Raw genomic sequence first — 22,006 nt, forward strand, 5'->3', positions numbered from 1 at the left:
TTACTAAAAAAAATTAAAAATACTGTTGTTATTGGATATGTACAGATTGGGTGAAATTACACCTTATGTGTTTATGTAGTCAGTTTGAGTTTCCAATCTGATTCCTGTCTTGGAATCACTTTTTCACTCACATAAATACATAAATGTATGTTAAAGGATTTGAATTCAAAGGACCAAAGCTTTTATTATTTACTATGTTCTTTCCCGGGACTCAAACTATCTCTATGCCAAATTTCATCAAAATCGGTTGCGAGGTTTAAGCGGGAAAGCGTAACAGACAGACAGACAGACAGACAGACAGACAGACAGACAGAGTTACTTTTGCATTTATAATATTAGTTGGGATGTTATGATTATAACCGTGTGAAATGACTAAATGTGTTACAGGTAGGTACTATACTGTCTTATCGAGGTTCTGGTTATCTCTTTCGGAAATTCGCTCTTTTTACCTCACTTACGCTCTGTGTATGGCGTAATGTAATGTAAAAGCGGACGTCCAATAATGTATGCAAATAATATTAAATTCTATCTAGTACACTTCAATTATCAAATGTTTATACCTAAGTATGTAATATAAACAGAATTAGTGCAAGGCTAGGCAAATCTAGATTTTTGTGTCAATTACACTTACAATTTCAATATAGAAGATACGTATGTCAGGCGATTGGTATTTCGTTATTTATTGTTTTAAGAGCAAGCTTTAAATATTGCTGGCTGATGAGAAATTTCAGAGTACTAGATGTGTTGCAAACATCACAGCATCTGGCGAAACGCGGAATGGCGAGTGGCTGGCTTTATGCACACATGTACATAGTGTTGCGTACATGTACGCACAACAGCAGCGCGCGCGCCGCATCGCGGCCCCGCTCGCAAGTAGGTCAGGGCGCTCTGCGGCCGCGCGCATTTTAAATTTAGAACGATCCGCGCTTCAAGCTCCGCCCCACGCGATCGCCTAACTACAAGTGTTAATATATTACCTTCCAAACGTTCACATGTAACCGCACCCCCTTAACCATAGAATATGCACATGGGTGCGTTACAACAATATCCAAGAACTACTAAAACCTGACAAGCTGCCAGGATTTATTAAACTCACAAACCATAGCGCATATAAATAAACTACATATATTCCCCGATATAATCTACCTCTTGATTTTTATATCAATAGGTACTTGATAGCAGATTGAGTTATGATGACATCCACAAATAACAAAACTAATTCATAGGATATTTACCGGAAGGAACTAAAATGCATAAAAGATAGAAATTGTTTTGGAAAAAATAAATAATTAGGTATGTATCGGACAGTATTGTGTGATTTAAACTAATGATATATTTTATGATCTTGTCATAATAATATTATACGAATCTAAATCATAATTGATTATCCCAGAGGACACAGATTTTTTAACTGCATCGATCCTTTTATATTTCTCACACAATTTATCTTCATTTGTGAATCATCCGAATAGCCACGTTTAACCACTTGAAACTGTGTTACGTCAAATTGACGAAATTGTAAAGGTGGAATTTAAATTTCATTACGAAAACTCAGGAAAACACTCGGGAATATCAAAATTGTACGAGTACACTTCAAATGTTTCTTGTTTACGATAATTAACTTTGTTCATCATTTATTTGTTGTTGTTTGGATTAATTCCCAAACTTGAAATTTTCATCTATAAACATAAATAATTATCATTTTGTAAATGTTTAGTTGCTATGAATTCTGTTATGGCACTGAAAGATGTTTCAAAAATACTTATTATAAAAATGCGTTAAATATTTGAATTTTGATTGGTTGCATTTTCGTTGCTCCGTGGTTATTGGTTAACGATCTTATCAATTAGATTTTCGTAGATATCACTAATTAATTTGTTTTACTTTATCTTTGCTAGATGCATTTCATGCACAGATTACATACTCGTAGCAATTATTTTTTACTAGTCGTATGTTTTAAAACTATGATCTTATTTAAGTAATGGTTATACATCATACTGTGCGTGACTGAATAAAGTATTGTAATCATGATCAGGCACCTTCAAGCGACGTGTAAGCGATTCTTTAAAGTAGGTGAAGGTCGGCGACGAATTGCAGCAACTTTACATTGGCATCACAGTTACAAAAACCGGCTCTACGCGGACAAACTTTCGATTTTAACTGCATTTTGACAGCATTGAATGATGTAATCACGTCTGAGACCGATGTGGTTGAATCTACATTTGCGACAATAATTGCAGAGTGCATAAAGTACTTGTCTCAATTAAAACGAAAGGAATTACTAAGTAGAACATTATATTATGTAGACACAATAAAAAGTTTGCATAAGTCACTCACCTTCCAATTTCATCCCGACGTCCAAGCACTTTTGGAAACGGCAAAATGGGCAGCGTTTCCGCTGTGTTTTATCTATGTGACAGGCTCGTTCAGCGACACATGTGTACACCTTTTTGTTTTGCACGGTTCGCTTGAAGAAACCTTTGCAGGACTCGCAGGTCAGCAGGCCGTAGTGATAGCCGCTGACTTTGTCTCCACAAACTGGGCACAACTCCTCGATCACATCCTTTGTGTCAGTTTGGTCGCACACGGTTCCGGCTGCAGGCAAGTAACCGCCGGGCTCACCCCCAGTTCCTGTTGGAAACAGATATGATGGGTCCAAATTGGCATAGCCAAAAGATTGCTGTTCAGGCGTGCACTGGTATGCAGCACCCTGCGGGACGTATTGCTGGGATGCTCCTGAGGGGCCTCCGCCAGATCCAGATCCTTCTGGGCCCGGGCTCAAATCGAAGGGGGACATGTTGAGGGACATAAGGCCTGTCTGCTGGTCCATCGTCATGCTCGGCCGCTCTAGGCGGCTGCTTATTACAACTCCCTACAGCGGCGTTCAACCGCGACAACGTTCACACAGTCACCGAGTTCACTAGCGGTCTGACCGCAACACTATCTGCCGCTCGCGGGCTGCACCTGTTCAATCACTATAGAAGAAGACACATAAATCCAGAGCATTTTGTCCTATGGGCTGAGGTTAATAAGCGCCAGGCGCTGTCAGTCACAGCTGACCGGTAAAACAACTGTTCGTACGAGAGTTGACGACGCGAGTGATGTTTACGATCGCGTCGAGAGTTTGTGTCAGCAGCGGCGCACGTGCCGCTCGGGGGACGTTCCGCGATCGACTGGCGGCCGGCCGGCGACATCGGCGCGCGTGCCGGCGCCTCCCGCATGCGCGCCCCGCTGCCACCCGCGAGCCCCCGCCCGCTCGCACAATGGAAAACGATTAGGAGCCCATGTAATAAGTGAAAGTGAGTCGGTGACCCACTTTCCCGCGATCCAGGTCTATGTTAGTGCGCGTTCGCGCGGTTGCGCCACCGCGCGGGCGGAGGACAGCGCGGGGGGGCGGCCCACTGACCCAGTTGCGCGCAGTGCCGCAGCAGGGCAGGGTTGCCGCGAACAACGAGCGTAATGTTTACGTTCGTTTGACATTCGCTGCCGAATGGACTCCGATTGTATAGGATAAAACAGCACTAGCAACACTCGTAAATACTAGGAAAATTTTACTTCACAGGATATATTCGGAAACAGACAAATTATGACTGATGGATGCATAAGACCAATTTTACTATGAATGAAAAATAAGAAAAAATCCTATTAATTGACAACAAAAGAATTCATATCTGCGTAAAACTTTAGGAACTACAACCTACGTAAAAGAAATAATTTAGGAATAATAATAAAAAAAACTAAAATACATAAAAAAATCTTGGCGCCCTAAAAACATGTAGGTAATGAAGTCTGTATCAGACGAGTTAAATGTTTGATGACGTCACGTGCGCTAGCACAAGCTGTCATCGACTGCCGCTCAACCATCGACTTTGACATTTGTCTGCAGCTACGTCTACTACGCCACATGGTCCACATTAATTTATCTTTAATATGCCATTATAAATATACACAATGTAAAGTTGACGAGGACAGTCAACTAGCCTATATTATGTCATAAACTTTAGAATTCAAGCCCTATTCATAACTATTTTACTTTTACAATGCAACACGAATTGCTCCCGGAAAGGCGGCGTCGTCAAAAGAAAAGCTTTCTCCAATAAACGTAAAGGTGCCATAAAACCATAACTGACTCGTTTTTAAACATTCCCGTTACCAAGACTGCAGAACACAATAGCAGTAGGTTTTTTCTGTTGGGAACAAAAGATTTCATTTCTGAAATTAAAATTTTGCCAAACCATAAAACTCGGACTAATTAGTCTATTGACAAAGTTACAACAACTAAGAACAAACTCACGAAACAGAAATCGTAAAAAGTAACATTTTTAATTCGAAAAATAAATCTAATATTTATTATATTTGGATGAACCCATATAAGATGTTACGGTAAAATAATGTGAAAATTGATTGAAAAATATTATTAGTCATACCAAATCTAAATTTTATTATAACTCAAAGGTGACTGACTGACTGACATAGTGATCTATCATCGCACAGCCTAAACCACTGGACGGATCGGGCTGAAATTTGGCATGCAGGTAGATATTATGACGTAGGCATCCGCTAAGAAAGGATTTTACCAAACTCCACCCCTAAGGGGGTAAACCGGGATCCACGCGTACGAAGTCGCGGGCGGCTGCTAGTCATTACATAAAATAATATGATAAAAATTTCAATCGTAGTGAAACTTTACGTTACTGATTTAAAATTCCAACCACAGAATTGGATAGTAACAAGCTGAAATACTTATGACCACGCGTGGTATCTTAAAATTACTTCAACTTGAAAAATAGGTAGGTACCTACTAATTTAATAGCAAGAACTCTTAGGTACTAAAGCTCATAGTTATCTAGTGCTATGATGTTATATACATAACTAGCTTTCCGCCCGCGGCTTCGCCCGCGTGGAATTTTGTCTGTCACAGAAAAACTTTATCGCGCGCGTCCCTGTTTCAAAAACCGGGATAAAAACTATCCTATGTTCTTTCCCGGGACTCAAACTATCTCTATGCCAAATTTCATCAAAATCGGTTGCGAGGTTTAAGCGGGAAAGCGTAAAGACAGACAGACAGACAGACAGAGTTACTTTCGCATTTATAATATTAGTTGGGATTGAAATAACGATAGTTTAATTTATACCATTTAGATTCTAGATCTCATTGTTAGACGAGAAATAAATAAAACCGTCTAATAAAAATATTTAGGGGACAAATCAATCCCAACTAATATTATAAATGCGAAAGTAACTCTGTCTGTCTGTCTGTCTGTCTGTCTGTCTGTTACGCTTTCCCGCTTAAACCTCGCAACCGATTTTGATGAAATTTGGCATAGAGATAGTTTGAGTCCCGGGAAAGAACATAGGATAGTTTTTATCCCGGTTTTTGAAACAGGGACGCGCGCGATAAAGTTTTTCTGTGACAGACAAAATTCCACGCGGGCGAAGCCGCGGGCGGAAAGCTAGTAACAATATATTTTTTAAATACAGTCGGCGAGGGATGGGTTACCTTATTATCATTATAACCAATATGGACAGAAAATGATAATGCTCAGAGAAAAATGGGAATAGTCCATTTTTACGCCTTGTTTGGCAATAACGATGAATCTACATGATCGCGGCCATAACAAAATCCTGTTACGTCCTCAGGGATTATTTTGGTTTAACCAAAAGTAATTTCTTTCAAAAGTATCATAGGTAACTCTGAAAAAATTTTTTTTTAACAGACAGGATTCTTCAGTAATAGGTATTACAGTAAAAATGTATAGAACCTGAAAATTTACTAGGACACTTACTTAAAATTCATAGGTGCAAAGCGAACATGCTGCTATTCGGTATCAAAAGTGAAATAAATTAAAGATCTTGACCTGGTTTTTGGTTAAATCAGTCGACAGGTCACGAACGAGTGACTGTAACAACCTTGTGTTTTCGGTCAACTCTACATAATAATACGTATTTTTGATCATATTTAATAAAAAAATATAGGTAACGGCTGTTTTCGTAAGATCATCATTTCAGGAACAAACATTGAAAAGTACAAATAGTTACTTAATCATTGCATGAATCCATGAAAAGCGTTTTTCTTTTCACAACTCGCAAAGAGTTCGGGAAAACAAAAAACACAGGCATGATTTTGGCAACATTGGGTAAGTTTACAAATTGTTTTTTACAGCTGCTATTTTTGGTGTCTTCATAGTTAATTTTAAATCGCACATAAAGAAGTCGGTAACAATAACTGGAAGTCATAACGGAACATCGGTTTCATAACTAAGACCTGAATACCGGATGAAAAAGCGACAGTAAAGGTAAGTATACCAAAGTATGTCGTTTTCGCTATCACACAGACGGCGCGGCCTCCTACGAAAGCAAGAGTGGTCTACAGAATCGCACGCGCAGCTTGCTTTCTTCGCATGCGCGCAATCTGACGTCATACTTTCTCCACGTCCGATGACGCGCGTTGATGTAACGCATCGTAACGATGTAGTAATTTATGCGTGTCGACTAGCATTGTGTTGGCTTGGCACCCGATTTGCAAACCGATGCGTATTGTGATGCACTACATTTAGCATTCAAACCTATTCGTGGACTAAAGATGGGATGGATTCAGCATTATAATTATAAAAAATTTTCGTAGTAATGTTAGACAGCTGAAGCTGAAACCGTCGTCGCATAGTGAACTTTACATTAGTGAACTTTACATTTTCAGGAAAATAATTTCCATAAACAACTTCAACTACTAATCACCAATCTATGAGCTCCTCTGAAATGAAAACTATTCCACCTCTTCCAGTTTCTTCCATAAAAACTTTCGTGCTCTTTCTACTGTGTAACGTAATTTTTCAAATTACCTAACTGTGTACTCAATAGATTTCAAATTCGCAATAATAGGAACAAACTTGTTCTATACATAGCTAGAAAGTTTTTAACTTTTGTTCATTTGTAAGTGCAAGAAATATAAATAATCACGAACCAAAAAAGGCAACTGTTGCTGTACGAAATTAGAATCTTTGTTGACGGGAGAAGACCTACTGGAGTTTTAGTACTTGCCAAAAACTTCGTTTAAAAGGCTCTCCAGGGTATTGCTCCAATTGTTTTGTTTTTGCGCAACAACAAGACTGGTCTCAATTATGTCGTCAAGTGGACGAAACAAATAGTTAATTTAAATTCTTAACATTAGCTTAGTAAAGTTCAAACTTCAAATGGCTGGTAGAAACCAGCCATTTGAAGTCAAAAGCCGCTTTATTAATCTGTGGGATTTCATACTTTATTAGTTCAATGGCGGCAAAGCTTTGAACAGTGACTGCGGATACCTAAATCTGAAAGTAGATAAAACTTAACTGAAGTTCATAATTCTATTGAACTTTATTAGTGATCTCAACACTATTTCACTATGCAATCAAAGATAGTATAGTCATATCATGGCACAATGCGGTGTTAATGTCATTCGACCTTATTTGTCATCCTCATTAAAATGTTTCTAGGATGGTGCGTGTGAGGCGCATCGTTACATTCCCTTCTACGTGGACGAGTGAAGCGATGGATGGTTAACACGACATGTCTATAAACCAAACAGCGCTCCTTTTGGGACAGGGTTGATCCAGCTTAGGTATTTAACTTTTCATTAATTGCTCAGTACCAACAATGTTAATAATAGGTATATAGATATTCGTAAGTCATCATTTTAATTTATTGTTATACCATATATGTATGTAATTGGGTTAACCCTAAAGCCAATCAATATAGCATTTTATTTTTAACAAGAATGTGTGGTTAGTTCAGAGAACGGCTTCTGAATCAATAATGGACCTACTACCGATGCTTCTATTTATTTTTAACCGGCAGACAGCGCTGATTGAATTCGTAGCGGTACTTTTCAGCACTTGCCAAGTGTTTATCTCGAAGCGCTAGTAGGGCATTAATGACACATGCAATGACACCAATCCAATGTAAGGGCCAGTGTTTTAGATCCGCAGTTAAATTATCCAATTGTCAAAATGACTAGCGGTTAAATATTAACAAATAAAGTAATATAGGTAGGTAATACAATAACAATGGTTAGTTTACATTTTGTTAATATTTAACCATTGGTAACGACAATTAGTTATTTTGACTTATGTACGGATCAAAAATTGGTCCTCTCTGTCCCGAATTTAACTGTATTAGGTAGAGTAATACATATTATTTACCTGAAGTATTGTCTTATAGACAAAACATTGATGCCTTTTTTACATAAAAATGAACAACATTCTGTTTTCTCAATGCCTCAATCACTTAAAGAGAATTTGCGTGGTCGGAGTACTGAAATAGGTAACTAGCAAATAGAAAAATATTTTATATTTTCCAGCAAAAAATTGTTAAGTTTAAAACCAACCTACGTTTTTCTAATGATTTATTTACTATGATTGCACGCACAGACATTGTCTTGATACAAATAACTTGGACCTATTATTAAAAACGAAGAAAAAAGCAGTATCATCTTTTAAACCTGAAAAAAAAAGCTTAAAGCTTTTAAGGATTCCGTAGTCCTGACAAGGAATCCTTATAGTTTCGTTATGTCCGTCTGACTGTCTGTCTGTCCGATGTTTTGCTTGGAAACTATTGGCACTAGAGAGCCGTAATTTTGTGGAAGTATGTATGTATATTGTATATTAATCAGGCCGTCAAAGCGGTAGGTACAATAAAATTCTGAAAAAAAAATTGTTAGCTCCCCTATTAGGCCAGTAGAATTAAACACAAAAATTGATTAAATCGGAATAATTCAAACAAAAGATTTACTTGCTTTAACGGCTTCATTGGTTGCCCATTAAGACTCTCCTANCGTGAGCCTAGACAGGGATACGCTGGTTAAGGCGACCCTTTACAAGGCTTGGGAGCATACGGGTGACGAACTATTGGACGTGGAGAGGGTCATTAATTATACACATATTTTCTACTTTGCCGAACATTTGCACGAGAACGGTTTGTCCAAAAAATATGAATTTGGTCTTATTTAATGCAGGATTAAATGCCCTTCAACCGTCAGGAAGACCACTTTTCGATAGGGTAAGTCCTTTACGCGATATAATCGGAAAACCGAAAAAGCGCCCCTTTCGGGGGCCCCCACCACTTAAGCACAACTCCGTCGAAGTCGAAAACCTAGGAGAGTCTTAAAGGGCAACCAATGAAGCCATTAAAGCAAAAAAATCTTTTGTAGGAATTATTTTCGATTTAAAAGCTAATTCTACTGGACTATATATGTAAAGTGGGGATGAATTTTTTTTCGTCTTCTACCCCATCATGTGGGGTAGGTATGGTTGGATAGATATTTTAAAATGGCTTCGGGGTTTCTAATGCCCGTTTTCACCATCAATCGCTAATTTTTAAGTGACCCCTATAAAAACAAAATTCCTGTTAAGTGTTACCATAGTTAAAATTCGGATAATTGGACATAGACTTGAAATAAAGAAAAACCTACTGTCACACATATACCTGAGCGTTATTGTAGATGGGTTTACAGTTCTACAATAACGCTCAGATGAAATAATATTATCTGGACTCCAGCGAGTTCCAACTTGTTATAAGTATTAAACAAAATAAAAATTACTTAGTTTCAATATTTTATACTTATTACGCTTATGACCGATTCGGTTAATCGGCGTTCTACTGTACTTGCTTCTAAAATATACAGTGTGAGTCTTGATAAAGTGCACATAATATGAAAATAGGTGAAACTAGACCTATTTTTATCGACAAAAAAATGATAAAAATATCTTAAGATTTTTTTTTCTTTCAATTACTTATAGTACGAGAGCCCGCGACCAAAATTTTTGTCTCATAGCAATACGGCCAAAACCGCATCAAATCGATAGATACGATTATCCTGAACTCGAAAATACCAATATCAGACATTTTCCGCGTAGCGTTTGATCTGACCGAATTTTCAAAATTGTCAAAGAATTTTACCGAACTGCATCATAGCAATATGTCTGATTTGGAGACTGTAGTTGAATGATAGTTCTGAGATACCGGAAAGATTATTTTCNATAATTTTTTTAATGTAAAATCAGTTTTAATGAAAGTACTTAATGATGAAGATTGAAATCTGAATTTTCACATTAATTAAATGGAAAATGAACAGGGAAATATTGTTTCATAATATTTTTTAATCTCCTTCAAACTTAAATTTTAAAAATACCCATTTATTAGTAACCTAAATATACGTTATAAAAAATAACGTCTACACAAAACTGTTACCAGCTATATCAGACCCTTTCGAGGGCTTGTTGCCGACTCGACCCGCAGATCTCGTTTGGTGCAGGCCACGGGTAAATTGGCTTAAACTCGGTCATCAGTACCTACCTAACTTCATTTATTCTGCGACTCGACCCGCCCGCATGGGTATTTTATAAAACCACGCGAATTTATAAAGTGACACTTGAAATCACGCCCGATTTCAGGTTAACAAAAGAGATTAAAAAAAATAATTAATGTAGGTACTCTATACTAATTGGACTTTAATACCAATTTCATCATTTTCACCCACAGGCTTTTATGAAAGTTACACATCTCATTTTGGGTTACTAGATATTACTGAGATATATTTTTTTGGTTTAACTCTACAATAGGTAGTCGGTATGCTGGTTTAAAATAAGTAAGTGGCATAACTGAATAATTATTATGTATGTATGTTCCACTTCGATATACAAATGTTTGGAATAACAAATCAGGTTGCTCAACTCAATCGCTACAAAGAAGCAGGCGACCTGATTTTGAGATAAATTACTATGGTTTCGCTCGGTAGAAACATTTCTCAATAGATTAACACGTTGAGTGCGAAACCAGGTCTATAGACCTTGTGTACGTCTCGCTTACCGTGCGGCTAAGAAAATTATAGTCTTCCTTGTCGTGCGAAAGGCATAACTTCAATTGGGTCCGGTGTAGGAAAGTGATGAATATATATCTATGATGTATTCTTAAAATAGAATCCAATGATGTACCTACCTTAATACCAGGTTTTTAGACCTGGTACCGCACGGAAGTAATAAAATGTCTTCACAATGCGAAACCAGGTCGANAATAATTGATGAGATAAATAAAGTAGTCGTAAGTAATGCGATTATTGGTGAAAATTTACCTCTAGTGATGTCCGCACTACCTAATACATTACAAAATCTGAAAATTCTAAACAAAAACCTATCTCAGATGCATTTTACATGCACTTATTTCTCTCAGCAATTCAAATTCTTGAGTAGCCAAAATTTTGTGCGTATTATTTTATAATTACATGTTTATGTTATACCTACTCGCCCTTCGAGTATTAGGTTGCCCTATTTCCACAGTTGACCCAATTGTGAAGGGTCTGGGACTGACCTACATGCGGAGACCGTGTTGAGTCTATAAAGAGCCTTCTCAGAGAATCCTTGGAGAACTCCAGGGACTATTGCACACTTTTATTACGTACAATATAAAAAGTACCATGAAAAGACATTTTAATAAATAAAATTAAACTCCAGTTAGAACTCGTAGAAATAACCATTTAGGCCCAGTTTTTTGATTCATAGTTAAAATAACTAATTGTTAAATTTTGCTACCAATGGTTAAATATTAACAAAATGTAAACAAATAGTTAAATAATGTACTAAAAGTCAAGCTAACTATTGTTCTAAAAACATTTTTTCCTGATATTTAACCACTTGTCATTTGACATCTGTCAAATTTGACCATTGGTTATTTTAACTACGAATCAAAAAACCGGGCCTTAATGTTTTATTAACGACCTCCTAGAGTAACTTATGTTACTCGCATCAATAGCAAAAGGCCTCCTGCCTATAAATAACAATGTTTTTTATCCTTGTTACTAGACTATTGTCGGCAAACGTTTAACCCTGATAAACAATGAGCATTCATTGCTGCACATTCGGCACCACAGTTGCCAGATGAAAGAAACAAAACAATACGGTCACAAAATAAAAATTGTCTCTGTTTTCCCTTTTCACGATGTACTTACGATAAAACATTTCGCCCATCATTACTTTACGATGAAAACGTACGTATCAACCTATTTTATCAGTTCGAAGCACCACATAAAACTTCGGTACCAACCTACTTTATCAGTACCACAATATAAAATTACAAATCAATTCAGTGAATTTGCGTGATAGATGTTTCTGGAGCATTTTGCAAGAGCATTTGAATTTGAGTTTCAAAAAATGTTTAATATTAAATAAAACATTTAGGTAGGTTCTATTGTTATGAAACGCACGATCTAGATTGCAGATTTACCTATTGACTGCTGTAGAGAGGAGTAAGTACCTATCCCGTAGGTAAGCTTACTCTTCTCTTCGTCAGATTAGTCGTATTCTTTAAAATTAATTCAAAAAAAATTCCCACATAACTAATTTTCAGTATCAATTGTATTATAAAAAATCTATTTACTGGGTTGCAAAATAACCATTAATTTTCTAAGATTTTTGCTCCCCAACTGAATTGATTTTTTCTATGTAAAAAAATAGAATTAAAAAAGAGGTTAAATTATTTTAAAGTTACAAATACCTAAGTAAGTTACCTCGAAAGGTGTTGATTTTCACCCATGTATGTGTGTGTTTTTATTGGTGTATTAAAGTTTTCCCCTCGAACTGTACTCTGCATTTAATAAAAAATATCAAAATTCCAATATGCATGCTATTAGGTGCATGATTCGTCTTATCACTTTAGTAGTTTCATCACATCTCAGTAACTCGTCACATAGAATGCAATATAGGTATCTGTGCTGACTGCTGAGTCGTGTCGCAACGAGCATTAACAAAGGCACCTGCGAATCATTTCACTAAACATTCTTTAATTTTATATCCGTCACAATACTGAATAAAACTCTGCTTTTGGAAGTGACATCTTTGGATCGTGTCACTCTGGCTTTTTACACTCCTGTAAATGTCAAATGCATCCAGTTATTATTGTAGGTAGGTAGGCACATAATAAATCAAAATATCCAAAATGTTGTTACAACCAAATAAAACTACAGTGCAGCCTTTAGTTGAGACCTTGTTACTGCAAAACTGCAAAGCATATTTAATGCAACGAAAGCTTATCTGCGATGTTGACATCATGAAGATGCATTTACATAGCGTTAATGTCAAAAGAATACGCCCGGCGTGCTTGCACCCAGCCGTGCCTTAAATCAGATGTGAAAGTTGTTTCATAAGATTAAATTTCTATATCCTACAGCTTATTTACAGAAGCGATAAATAGGTGGACGGGTCGAAGCGGAACGAGGAGACCGTGTGCGTAGGAACTGCTGGTGACGTGAGTCCAAGCTGTTATTGAATACTCTTTCCATTTAGGTCAGCCCCACCTGGTGTTACGGAGCGCTCGCCACCCCGCGAATAAACAAATTTGACAGGACGTCACCAGCATATTCCCTCGAGCGACAATATTTTGCTTACATTATTATGTGCATTGGATGGCAACTATGAGCCATCGCAGACCTTGTAACACATACTGGCCTGATTTTAAACATAATGTTTGGATAAAGACTATCCTTGTCACTACTGTTTCTATGGCTAGTCTTTCATATGGCGGTATGGAAAACGCCTTTATCGGAGAAAGACAAAATGAATATAAACAAATGTTTAAAATTGATAAAAAATAAGAAATGGGCCAATTACCTAAATGAGTTTGCAGTATTTAAAACAGTTTAAAACAATTGCTCGAAATGCTCAAATACAGCAAAAATAATGTTACAACACTAAACAAATATTTTTACTAACAGAAATTAACCTTTGAATGTGTCTCGAATGTTTTTTTATGTTCAGGGCAAACGGAAACTGAAAATGATATTTTATGGGCAATAATAATCAATTGGTTGACATTTTAACTCCAAATCTTTTTTTATGATTCTGATTTCTAACTCTGGACTACTTTTCAGGAAACACTTCAACATTTCAGTTACATAAGTAATGTTTGGTACAACTGTTTAACTAAAATTATTCAAGCTTGCACCTGAGGCCGATTCGGTGCCACAGGGATATGAACCTTATGAACAGTGCCGGATTTAGGTCGAGAGGCTCGCGGCAGCAAAGAAGTGTGGAGGCCCAAATTATTTTTCAAATAAAATTGATTTTTTAGTGAGTTATCCAATAAAATCTATTGATCATAAAAAATGTAATCGAAAATATTAATTATCAGATTTTTTCCGAAGCCTCTATAGTGGGCATCCCTCTTTTGTGGAGACCCCGGGGCTGTTTCCCCTATTGCCCTCCCCTAAATCCGGCCCTGCTTATGAAGCCTGAAAATAATACTAGAATGATTTTATAATGTATTGCTTACATGGTACTCACAATGCGTATTGCGCAGTCTTACGGGTTGTCTATTATTTACCGAACGTACCTATTTGAATTGGCCTTTGAACGTCACCGGGGTTTTTCCATGCGAGTTGTGTGTTCATGTAGTTTTTATGGGAGTTTAAGGAACCGTTTTGGGGTTGGAAATAGTTAATTATTATCAAATAATTACTATTAGCTACAAAAAGAAACTTGAATTCATAGTCATACTTTTTACTGCAGAATTATGTCGAAAAGGAAACCATAATATTTAGGGCAGGGATATGTGTACGTATTTATTAAATCATAAAAAATCAAAATAATCAAATCAAAGTAACACGCCAGGGAAGGGCTTGTAAAATGGGACGTCATCCATCATGTTGTGTCGCAACGCAACTTCGGATGAGGCTTCCCTGTGGGGTATGATGAGTATGGGGGTTAATTTTCAATTTTATTATTAAGTAATTCCTAAATTCGTTTACTCTTACATAATAAGTATTTGAAGTCTTTATTAGGTAGGTAGACCAAAAAAATTGTAAACCTAAAAATGTGGTTCTTTAACTCGAACTGTGGACTCAAAAGATTAATGAATATAAAAATACAAACAAAATAATTAACCATCGATCGTTACCAGTATGAAAGTGCCAAGGCCGACGGGCGCGGCACATACGGAACAACTGTCTCTTTGCCGGCTCTTGTTTTACTCTTATTCGCGATCCATTATGCGTCAGCGGCCATTTTATCCTTGCCTCAAATTCTCATTTTCATAGCGAATTGCAGATCAACCATTATTTTGTATTGTATTGGCATCTGAAGCTTAACCCATTCATCCAGTGAATGCGATGCATTTTACTATTTTTTAACTCATTAAGATGATCCTTTCTAGGTTAAAGGTTAGTTCGCCGTCCACAAGTTCAAAAATAAATTTTATTGAATTTGATACAACTGCAATACAAGTACATGCACTTTTGACTCTACCTTGGTTTATTTCACCCTGCCTATTTAAAAAAGAATTAAATGACACCAGTGGTTTTAAAAGCGTTTATTTAATACATAAATAATCACAAAGTTGCTTCAAAATGATGTGTTTGTGACGCGTCGTCGGGAAATTGCAAAATCGACATTTCACAAAAATGGCGCCTGCTTGAGTACGCTCGTCGGTTTGTAAATCCGTACCGCTTGGATTTCACCATGTGTCATATTTTAGGATAATCACTTCTGAAAAATATATTTTTCTTATTTTAAAATGTTACTTGCCTACTTATTTCAAGCATCAAAGGGTAACATTCATATTATGAGTTTGTTAAAATAAAAAACTAAAATTTTTTTTAGCACCTGTGCATCAATTTAAATAAAACGAGTATTACATTTATGTTAAGCATTTTGTAGACTGCGCGCTCGAATTGGGTTTCATAGACCACTTACAAAATGACTAGGCGTTTTACAATTCGCCATTGGCATTTCTCAAGCGATCGAAATTACGAATCATGCGATTCGCCGACGATATACGGATTCGATTGAAGTAGGTATTGAAATTCAATAGCGTTGTATGTCTAAAAGGTTCTTCTACTATTGTCGGTGTTTCCTTCCCTATCATATATCGTTTTTCGTTATAATTGCATCCAGGAACTAAAGTCAGCGTGTGATTTTTAAGTAGGTAAACACTTGTAAGCCGAGTACCTACATAGTTTTATGTTTCTTCCCAGTCTTCCCACGACCCATTCTTTCCATTAGCCTGAATCATGTAAAATAAAAAATAATGCTGATAAATTCAATGGGGTGAATCGAAAATGAAAAACGGATTTATAAATTCAGTGACTTGGGACTTAGTAATGGGTCGAAACACTGAACTACTTTTGAAAGCCATGCTGATGTAAATTTACGAAAGAGTTGCGTTTGCAACCAAAACTTAAGTCGGTAATAAACACTGTAAAATATTTTAACACAAAACTTTAAGGCTTGGTTGCACCATCTTACTTTAACTTTGACAAACGTCAAAAATCTGTCAAACTCCATACAAAAGGCTCCGGTTATCGTCATAATTACTGTCAAAGTAAGATGGTGCAACCCACCCTAAGACTTCGTTGAATTTTTTTAATCGGCAGTTTAAGAACATATCGAACACATGTAAGTATCATAGGTAGTGTTAGGTAGGTAGGACAAATACCTAATGTAGAGTCATGCAGGAATCTTCCTAGTTCAGGTATCAACTCACCAACATTATTATTTTTTGTTTTCCCTGATTTTGTTTTTGTTATTATCTGTTAGGTTGGTGAGAAATAAACATAAACATTACCTATAATGTTGCATCACGCACTACGACCATGTTAGTCTGACTGGCTGTTTCCACTATTAGTGGAAATCTTTTCCCAAAGCTTCTATAATTTAATTTCACCAAATCACCACTAACTACTTTCCAGGCAACCTCTCATTAATAATATATTGAAAATACCTAATTTTCCATGAAACATCGTGTTTACGACGCCGATTTATTTGATGGAAAAACAGCCTATTATTTTATCTTTATGTATTACAAACGCAAATCTCCCGAAATCTATAAACGATACTTTTACCTGTTTTCTTAGAACGCTAAGAAATAGCTTATCCGTCTGGCCGCCCCCAAGGATTATACATACAAATATTGTGTATTATTTACGTTGAATTTCAGTCCCAAAAAGGTGCTACGAAATATTTATTCGGTTTAACAATAGACTATTATTGCGAATCTTACCGTTTTGATAAGGTAAATGGTATATTTTTCGTTGATCATTCTCTTGTTAACGATATCAAAGTGTATGTAGGTATACGTTCTAATAACCGAATGAACCGCTCGCTCGCCGTAGTTCGTTTGCTTGGTACGTCACTGAACTACTGACCGATATGAAGTAATGAGCATTGTGTTTGGAGATAATTAACTGACGTCATCATTAATCGCTATTAGTGAAGTAGCTGTACAGGAGCAAATAAAACTTAAATAAGCACTCGTAATTATTACACTTTTACAGTACCTACCTACCTTACTATTTTCCAGGTTTACTTATTTACTCGTAGTTTTTTATACAGGGTGTTTCTTGTAAGGTGTCAAGCCGAAGGCAGGTGATAGGTGAGGACTAGATCTATCGATTTCACCCCCATGTATGTTCTACGATTTTTCGTAGTTTAGAAGTTATCGTTAATTTTGTGATTTTTTCAAATTTTATGACCTAGTGGCTTAATTCTTTTTTATCTTTTTTTTGGGTTGACTTTTCTCAGATTTCTTTTTTTTGACAGATTCCCTATTAGTTGCAGATATTTGTAAAAAATAATCACCTTCCTATCTTTGATGCAAGATACAAAATTTTTGCTAGAAACATAAAAAATATGCTTTTAGCAGAACATTCTAAAATTTTCAACTGAAATGTATGAGAAAAAAAAAGAATTTCCATAGGTCCANCACGAATTTTTAAGCAGATTTTTTTCAAAAAGTATCATTTTTTATTATTTGTTAGCATTTTTTGTGTATTTTATGTATTTTTTTAGTATCGCCTGTTATTTAGCATTATTACTGTTTTTATTTTATCAGGATATACCGCTTAGTTTAAAAGTTATTACGTTTTCTTTACAATAAGTGATTGGAAGAAAAAAAATTCTATAAAAAAATAAAAAAAATCTCAAAAAAATTTTGACCTCTTTTTTGTCGATAAAAATACGTCTAGTTTCATCTATTTTCATATGTACACTTTAACGTGACTCACACTGTATACCAAAAATAAGTATGGATAGCAAAACGTTTACTGTTTTTTCAGAAATTTAATAATGATAAAAAAATACTAGTATGTAAATTTATTTATAATTAAATAAAAAGAATAAAAAACATGAAAAAATTATAGATATGAGTACATTTATGTTGATTAACTAAAATATATCAAAAGTTTTATTTTATTATAAGGTAAATACATAAACAAATTAAGAGGCTCAAAACTTATACCACGGGATTAGCTGTCCACATGAATACTTTTATTATTTTTCTTTTGTCATCTCATACCGTTTGAAAAAAAAGATAAAACATACAATTGTATTGTATTATTTAAATTTTTGGACATTCATGAACAAAATGGGAAAATGTGTCTGGGGAAAAAAATATACGCCATAGCTTGGTTCCATCAATCAGTTTCAATTTTGTATCTTGCTTAATGGGTGTTAAAGTAAAATAATGTTGAAATCGACGCACGGAGAATGGTAATCGTGGAAAACAATGACGGCGAATCGCTCCAAAACACAATGCAGCAAATGCATTAACATAAATCCCTCCAGAAGCCATACGCATAAGTTGGCACAACATTAAGCATAATTAGGCGTTGACCCAGTTTTTTATCAAAGCTCGTTGCGATAGAAGCGGCGCGGGCGCACTGCGCACACCCACAAATATCGCACGGGCCGACAGCACACCTGCGTGAGCGCACACGTAAACTGCGCAAACATTTTGTCTTACTATGTTCAGATAAGGTTGTCTCGCTCGTCTTAACAATGTCCAACTCACACTGACTAACCTACTTATTGACCTAGGGCAATTTATTTTATTTAACACTAGGTACACTTATCAACTTCTGTTTACTTACATTACCTATCAGTCGTTATATTCTAATAGTACCTAGGCATGCCACGTATTATTTATTTTTACGATTATATTGTACACAAGACATCTAGCACGTCGTAAATATTTTTAATGTACATTGCGGTTAATTAAATATTGCTCAACACCAGTGATAGTGGTGATCAGGTCAAGGCAATAGTTAAGTATTATCAAAGGTGAAATTTATTTGTGCAATAAATAAAAACAATAACACAAGTGTAGGTAGGTAGTACATACTGATAAAGTGTACTGATATTAAATGCACTATTATGTATAGTGTGAATGCTATTTCTCACGTACATGTAAATAAGCGAAGCCTTGGCCCAGTTACCACGATTTTAGCGGCATTACAAAATACTCGAGTGATGCGGCGCGGCGCCCGCGCATTAGAGTGGGGGCTACGCAGCACGCACTGTGCAACGTATACCAGTATTATTGGGCAAAATTGAACGACGTAGGCACTTATCCACCACATTATCAATGTAAATTAATCTATTACAGCCCTATTTATTTATCTATGTATTCAGAATTCTATTTACATAAGACTAAATTAGGATAATACTTAACTTATGTTTTCAAGAGAGCGAGATATTTTAAGAAATATTTGATAAAAACTAAAGTGCATCATTAATTAAAAAAAAATCATTTTGTAAATACTTACTTATTACCCAGTTATTTTTCAGTCTTTCCGGTGATAATTATTCTGAACAAATACAACGTAAAACGTCATTAAAATAATTTTAAATTACGCATTTAAGAATTATACATCGCTAGACTTGGCTCTTTATCAGATTTCACACTTTTTTAGCCTGAAACAAACTCAATCAGAACTTGTCACGTTTTACGGAATAGTTTTATTGGCATTTTATTTAGCAATTTGGTATTTTTATCTTATGTTCTTTTGTGATTAGCAATTTGGTATTTTTATCTTATGTTCTTTTGTGATCAAGCAATTTGGTATTTTTATCTTATGTTCTTTTGTGATCAAATATTAAAAGTCAATGTATAAATAACCTATTGCTTTATTTTATTAAACTACAAAATATCTTACTGACAACAAATTACTCCTGTTTTTTTTCAAATTACATATTTCATGAAATTTTCACACAGTGCAGTAAGTTCAGACCATTTTTGACCACCTACATGACCGCTCGCGATCTATATGCGCAGCCTTGCTTTCGATATCGCAATCTGACTAAAATGTAAACTACGAAAAACTGGTTCCAAAACATTTACATTACCATGATTATAGGTATAAAATGTCACCCAAGTACGATTCCACATTCAATAATAGATTCAGTCCTGTGATTGGTGTAAACCAATCATCAAGTATTATGATTCTTAATTTTCCATCAGCAAACAGATGTACAGTTGAAAATCCACAGTATATATAACTTGNCCAGACCTGGCCATATACAAAAATAACGGCACCGCCTATGTTTCAGTTCCACGCGAAAATATGTAGGTAATATAAATAATTTATTTCTCAGACATTTCTTGATCGATTTAAATAAAAACTTCACCATCTTTTTAGTTTTGGTATATATTTTAATCCCATTCAGAGAAATATAGTGTTTTAACATCAGGAACTTCTCCATTGAAATGCTGGAAGAGCAATTTATTTACAGTACCTCTTTATCTTGATCATCTGTCTATTGAAGAACAAGAAATGCAAGTGGACTTCTTAGAATCGTTTTCTAGTTCTGAATGAAGTGATAAGTTAAAAGTATGATGCATAATAAAATTAGTTACTTAAAGTAATATACGATTTATTTAATTTCCAAGACATTTACCTATGTTAAAAATCTGATGTCTAACAACATACATCATACACATACCTTACCTACCTAAAATGTATATTCGTACTTCATGTTCATTAATATTAAAGTAATAAAAGTAAAAAATTACAGTATCAAGATCGTTTATTCCAATTTCCCCAGTATTGCTCTCAACAAAGTTTATTTTCCCTATTTGCCATGAGATTCTGGTACACCTATAATATACATAGCTATATTACGTAGAGTCACTTTCAGCCTGCCGAAAATGATCAACACTTAGTTAACGCGCATGATATACAAATATACAGCACACGTGGAACTGGCACAAGGTTGTTTGTAGAAACGGCGATTCGGTCGGCAAGGAAACAACGGAAACCGATGATTTGCCCGAAAGTCGATCGATTTGGATAAATCAAACATGCAACACGGCTCCATGCATGAAACATTTATGTATATAGTTGCCACACAGGCATTTAAATTCTATTACTTTCTCGAGGGAGAACTAGATATTATACACAACTTCTTTTGTATTTTATTTAAGTACTTATAAGTTATTTGTAATGTATCATTTAAAGCTATTTATTTAATATCAGGGCAGTTACAAATACGTCAGTAATCAAGTACTTTTAAGCAGTCGGATGCAAAACATTTTAGAAACGCAACGTGGACACGTCTCTATGATTACTATGAAAGTGATGTTTATTAATTCTTATTCAGCGTTACGTATTTTCTTTATATTAAATTAGCGGCTGGTGGCCGCTGTACTGGAACGCGATTTTATTGCAAACAAATGAGCACCTAGGACATCCTGCAATCTGATGGTAGATGCCTCGTGAGCCCGTATTAAGCGGCTGCAGCGGAGGCGCCAGAGCATAACATCCGGAGCTATTACCGACATTTTAAGGTGAATTCACATCTCTGTTCGTAGAGTGCCATTTACGTACCTACCTACCACAGAGAATTTCGTGACTGTTGTGTGATAAAAATCTAATACTCCTGAATAAAATAAAAGGTTCAAAGAGAATTTGAAGACTGTTGTGTGAGAAAAATCTAATACTCCTGAATAAAATAAAACATGCACCCTGCATGCATTCTTCTTATAAAGATTTTTTTGAATTAATGTGAAGCTGGCATTTTTTTTTAATTCCTCACTAAATCAGGTTCTCCAACCTCAACTTTCGTCCTAAACGTATCCTTTCCACACAAACTATGGAGAGCGGCGCATCGACAGCTGGTGATCCCATTAGCGAGGGTTGGCGTTGGGACATTCAGATTGCTTACTGTTATTCTGTATCAGGTTTTTACATTTCAGTATCACGATTGAGGTT

At 35.7% G+C, this 22,006-nt stretch overlaps 1 protein-coding gene across 3 annotated transcripts in view; it reads right to left on the bottom strand.

Moving 5' to 3' along the window:
- Positions 1-22,006, bottom strand: part of ftz-f1 (ftz transcription factor 1) — a 93,185-nt gene that overhangs the window by 24,343 nt on the left and 46,836 nt on the right. For all 3 annotated transcript variants that reach the window (XR_003655984.1, XR_003655983.1, XM_028306353.1), the window contains exon 3: positions 2,338-2,631. Coding sequence is in view for 1 of the 3 variants with exons in the window: in XM_028306353.1 (XP_028162154.1) it covers positions 2,338-2,631 (294 nt within the window). In the remaining 2 variants the exon portion in view is untranslated. The remainder of the gene's footprint in view (positions 1-2,337; positions 2,632-22,006) is intronic.

This window comes from Ostrinia furnacalis, unplaced genomic scaffold (assembly GCF_004193835.3).
Source record: "Ostrinia furnacalis isolate ACB-3 unplaced genomic scaffold, ASM419383v2 OfSCF0188, whole genome shotgun sequence".
Classification (NCBI taxonomy): Eukaryota; Metazoa; Arthropoda; class Insecta; order Lepidoptera; family Crambidae; genus Ostrinia; species Ostrinia furnacalis.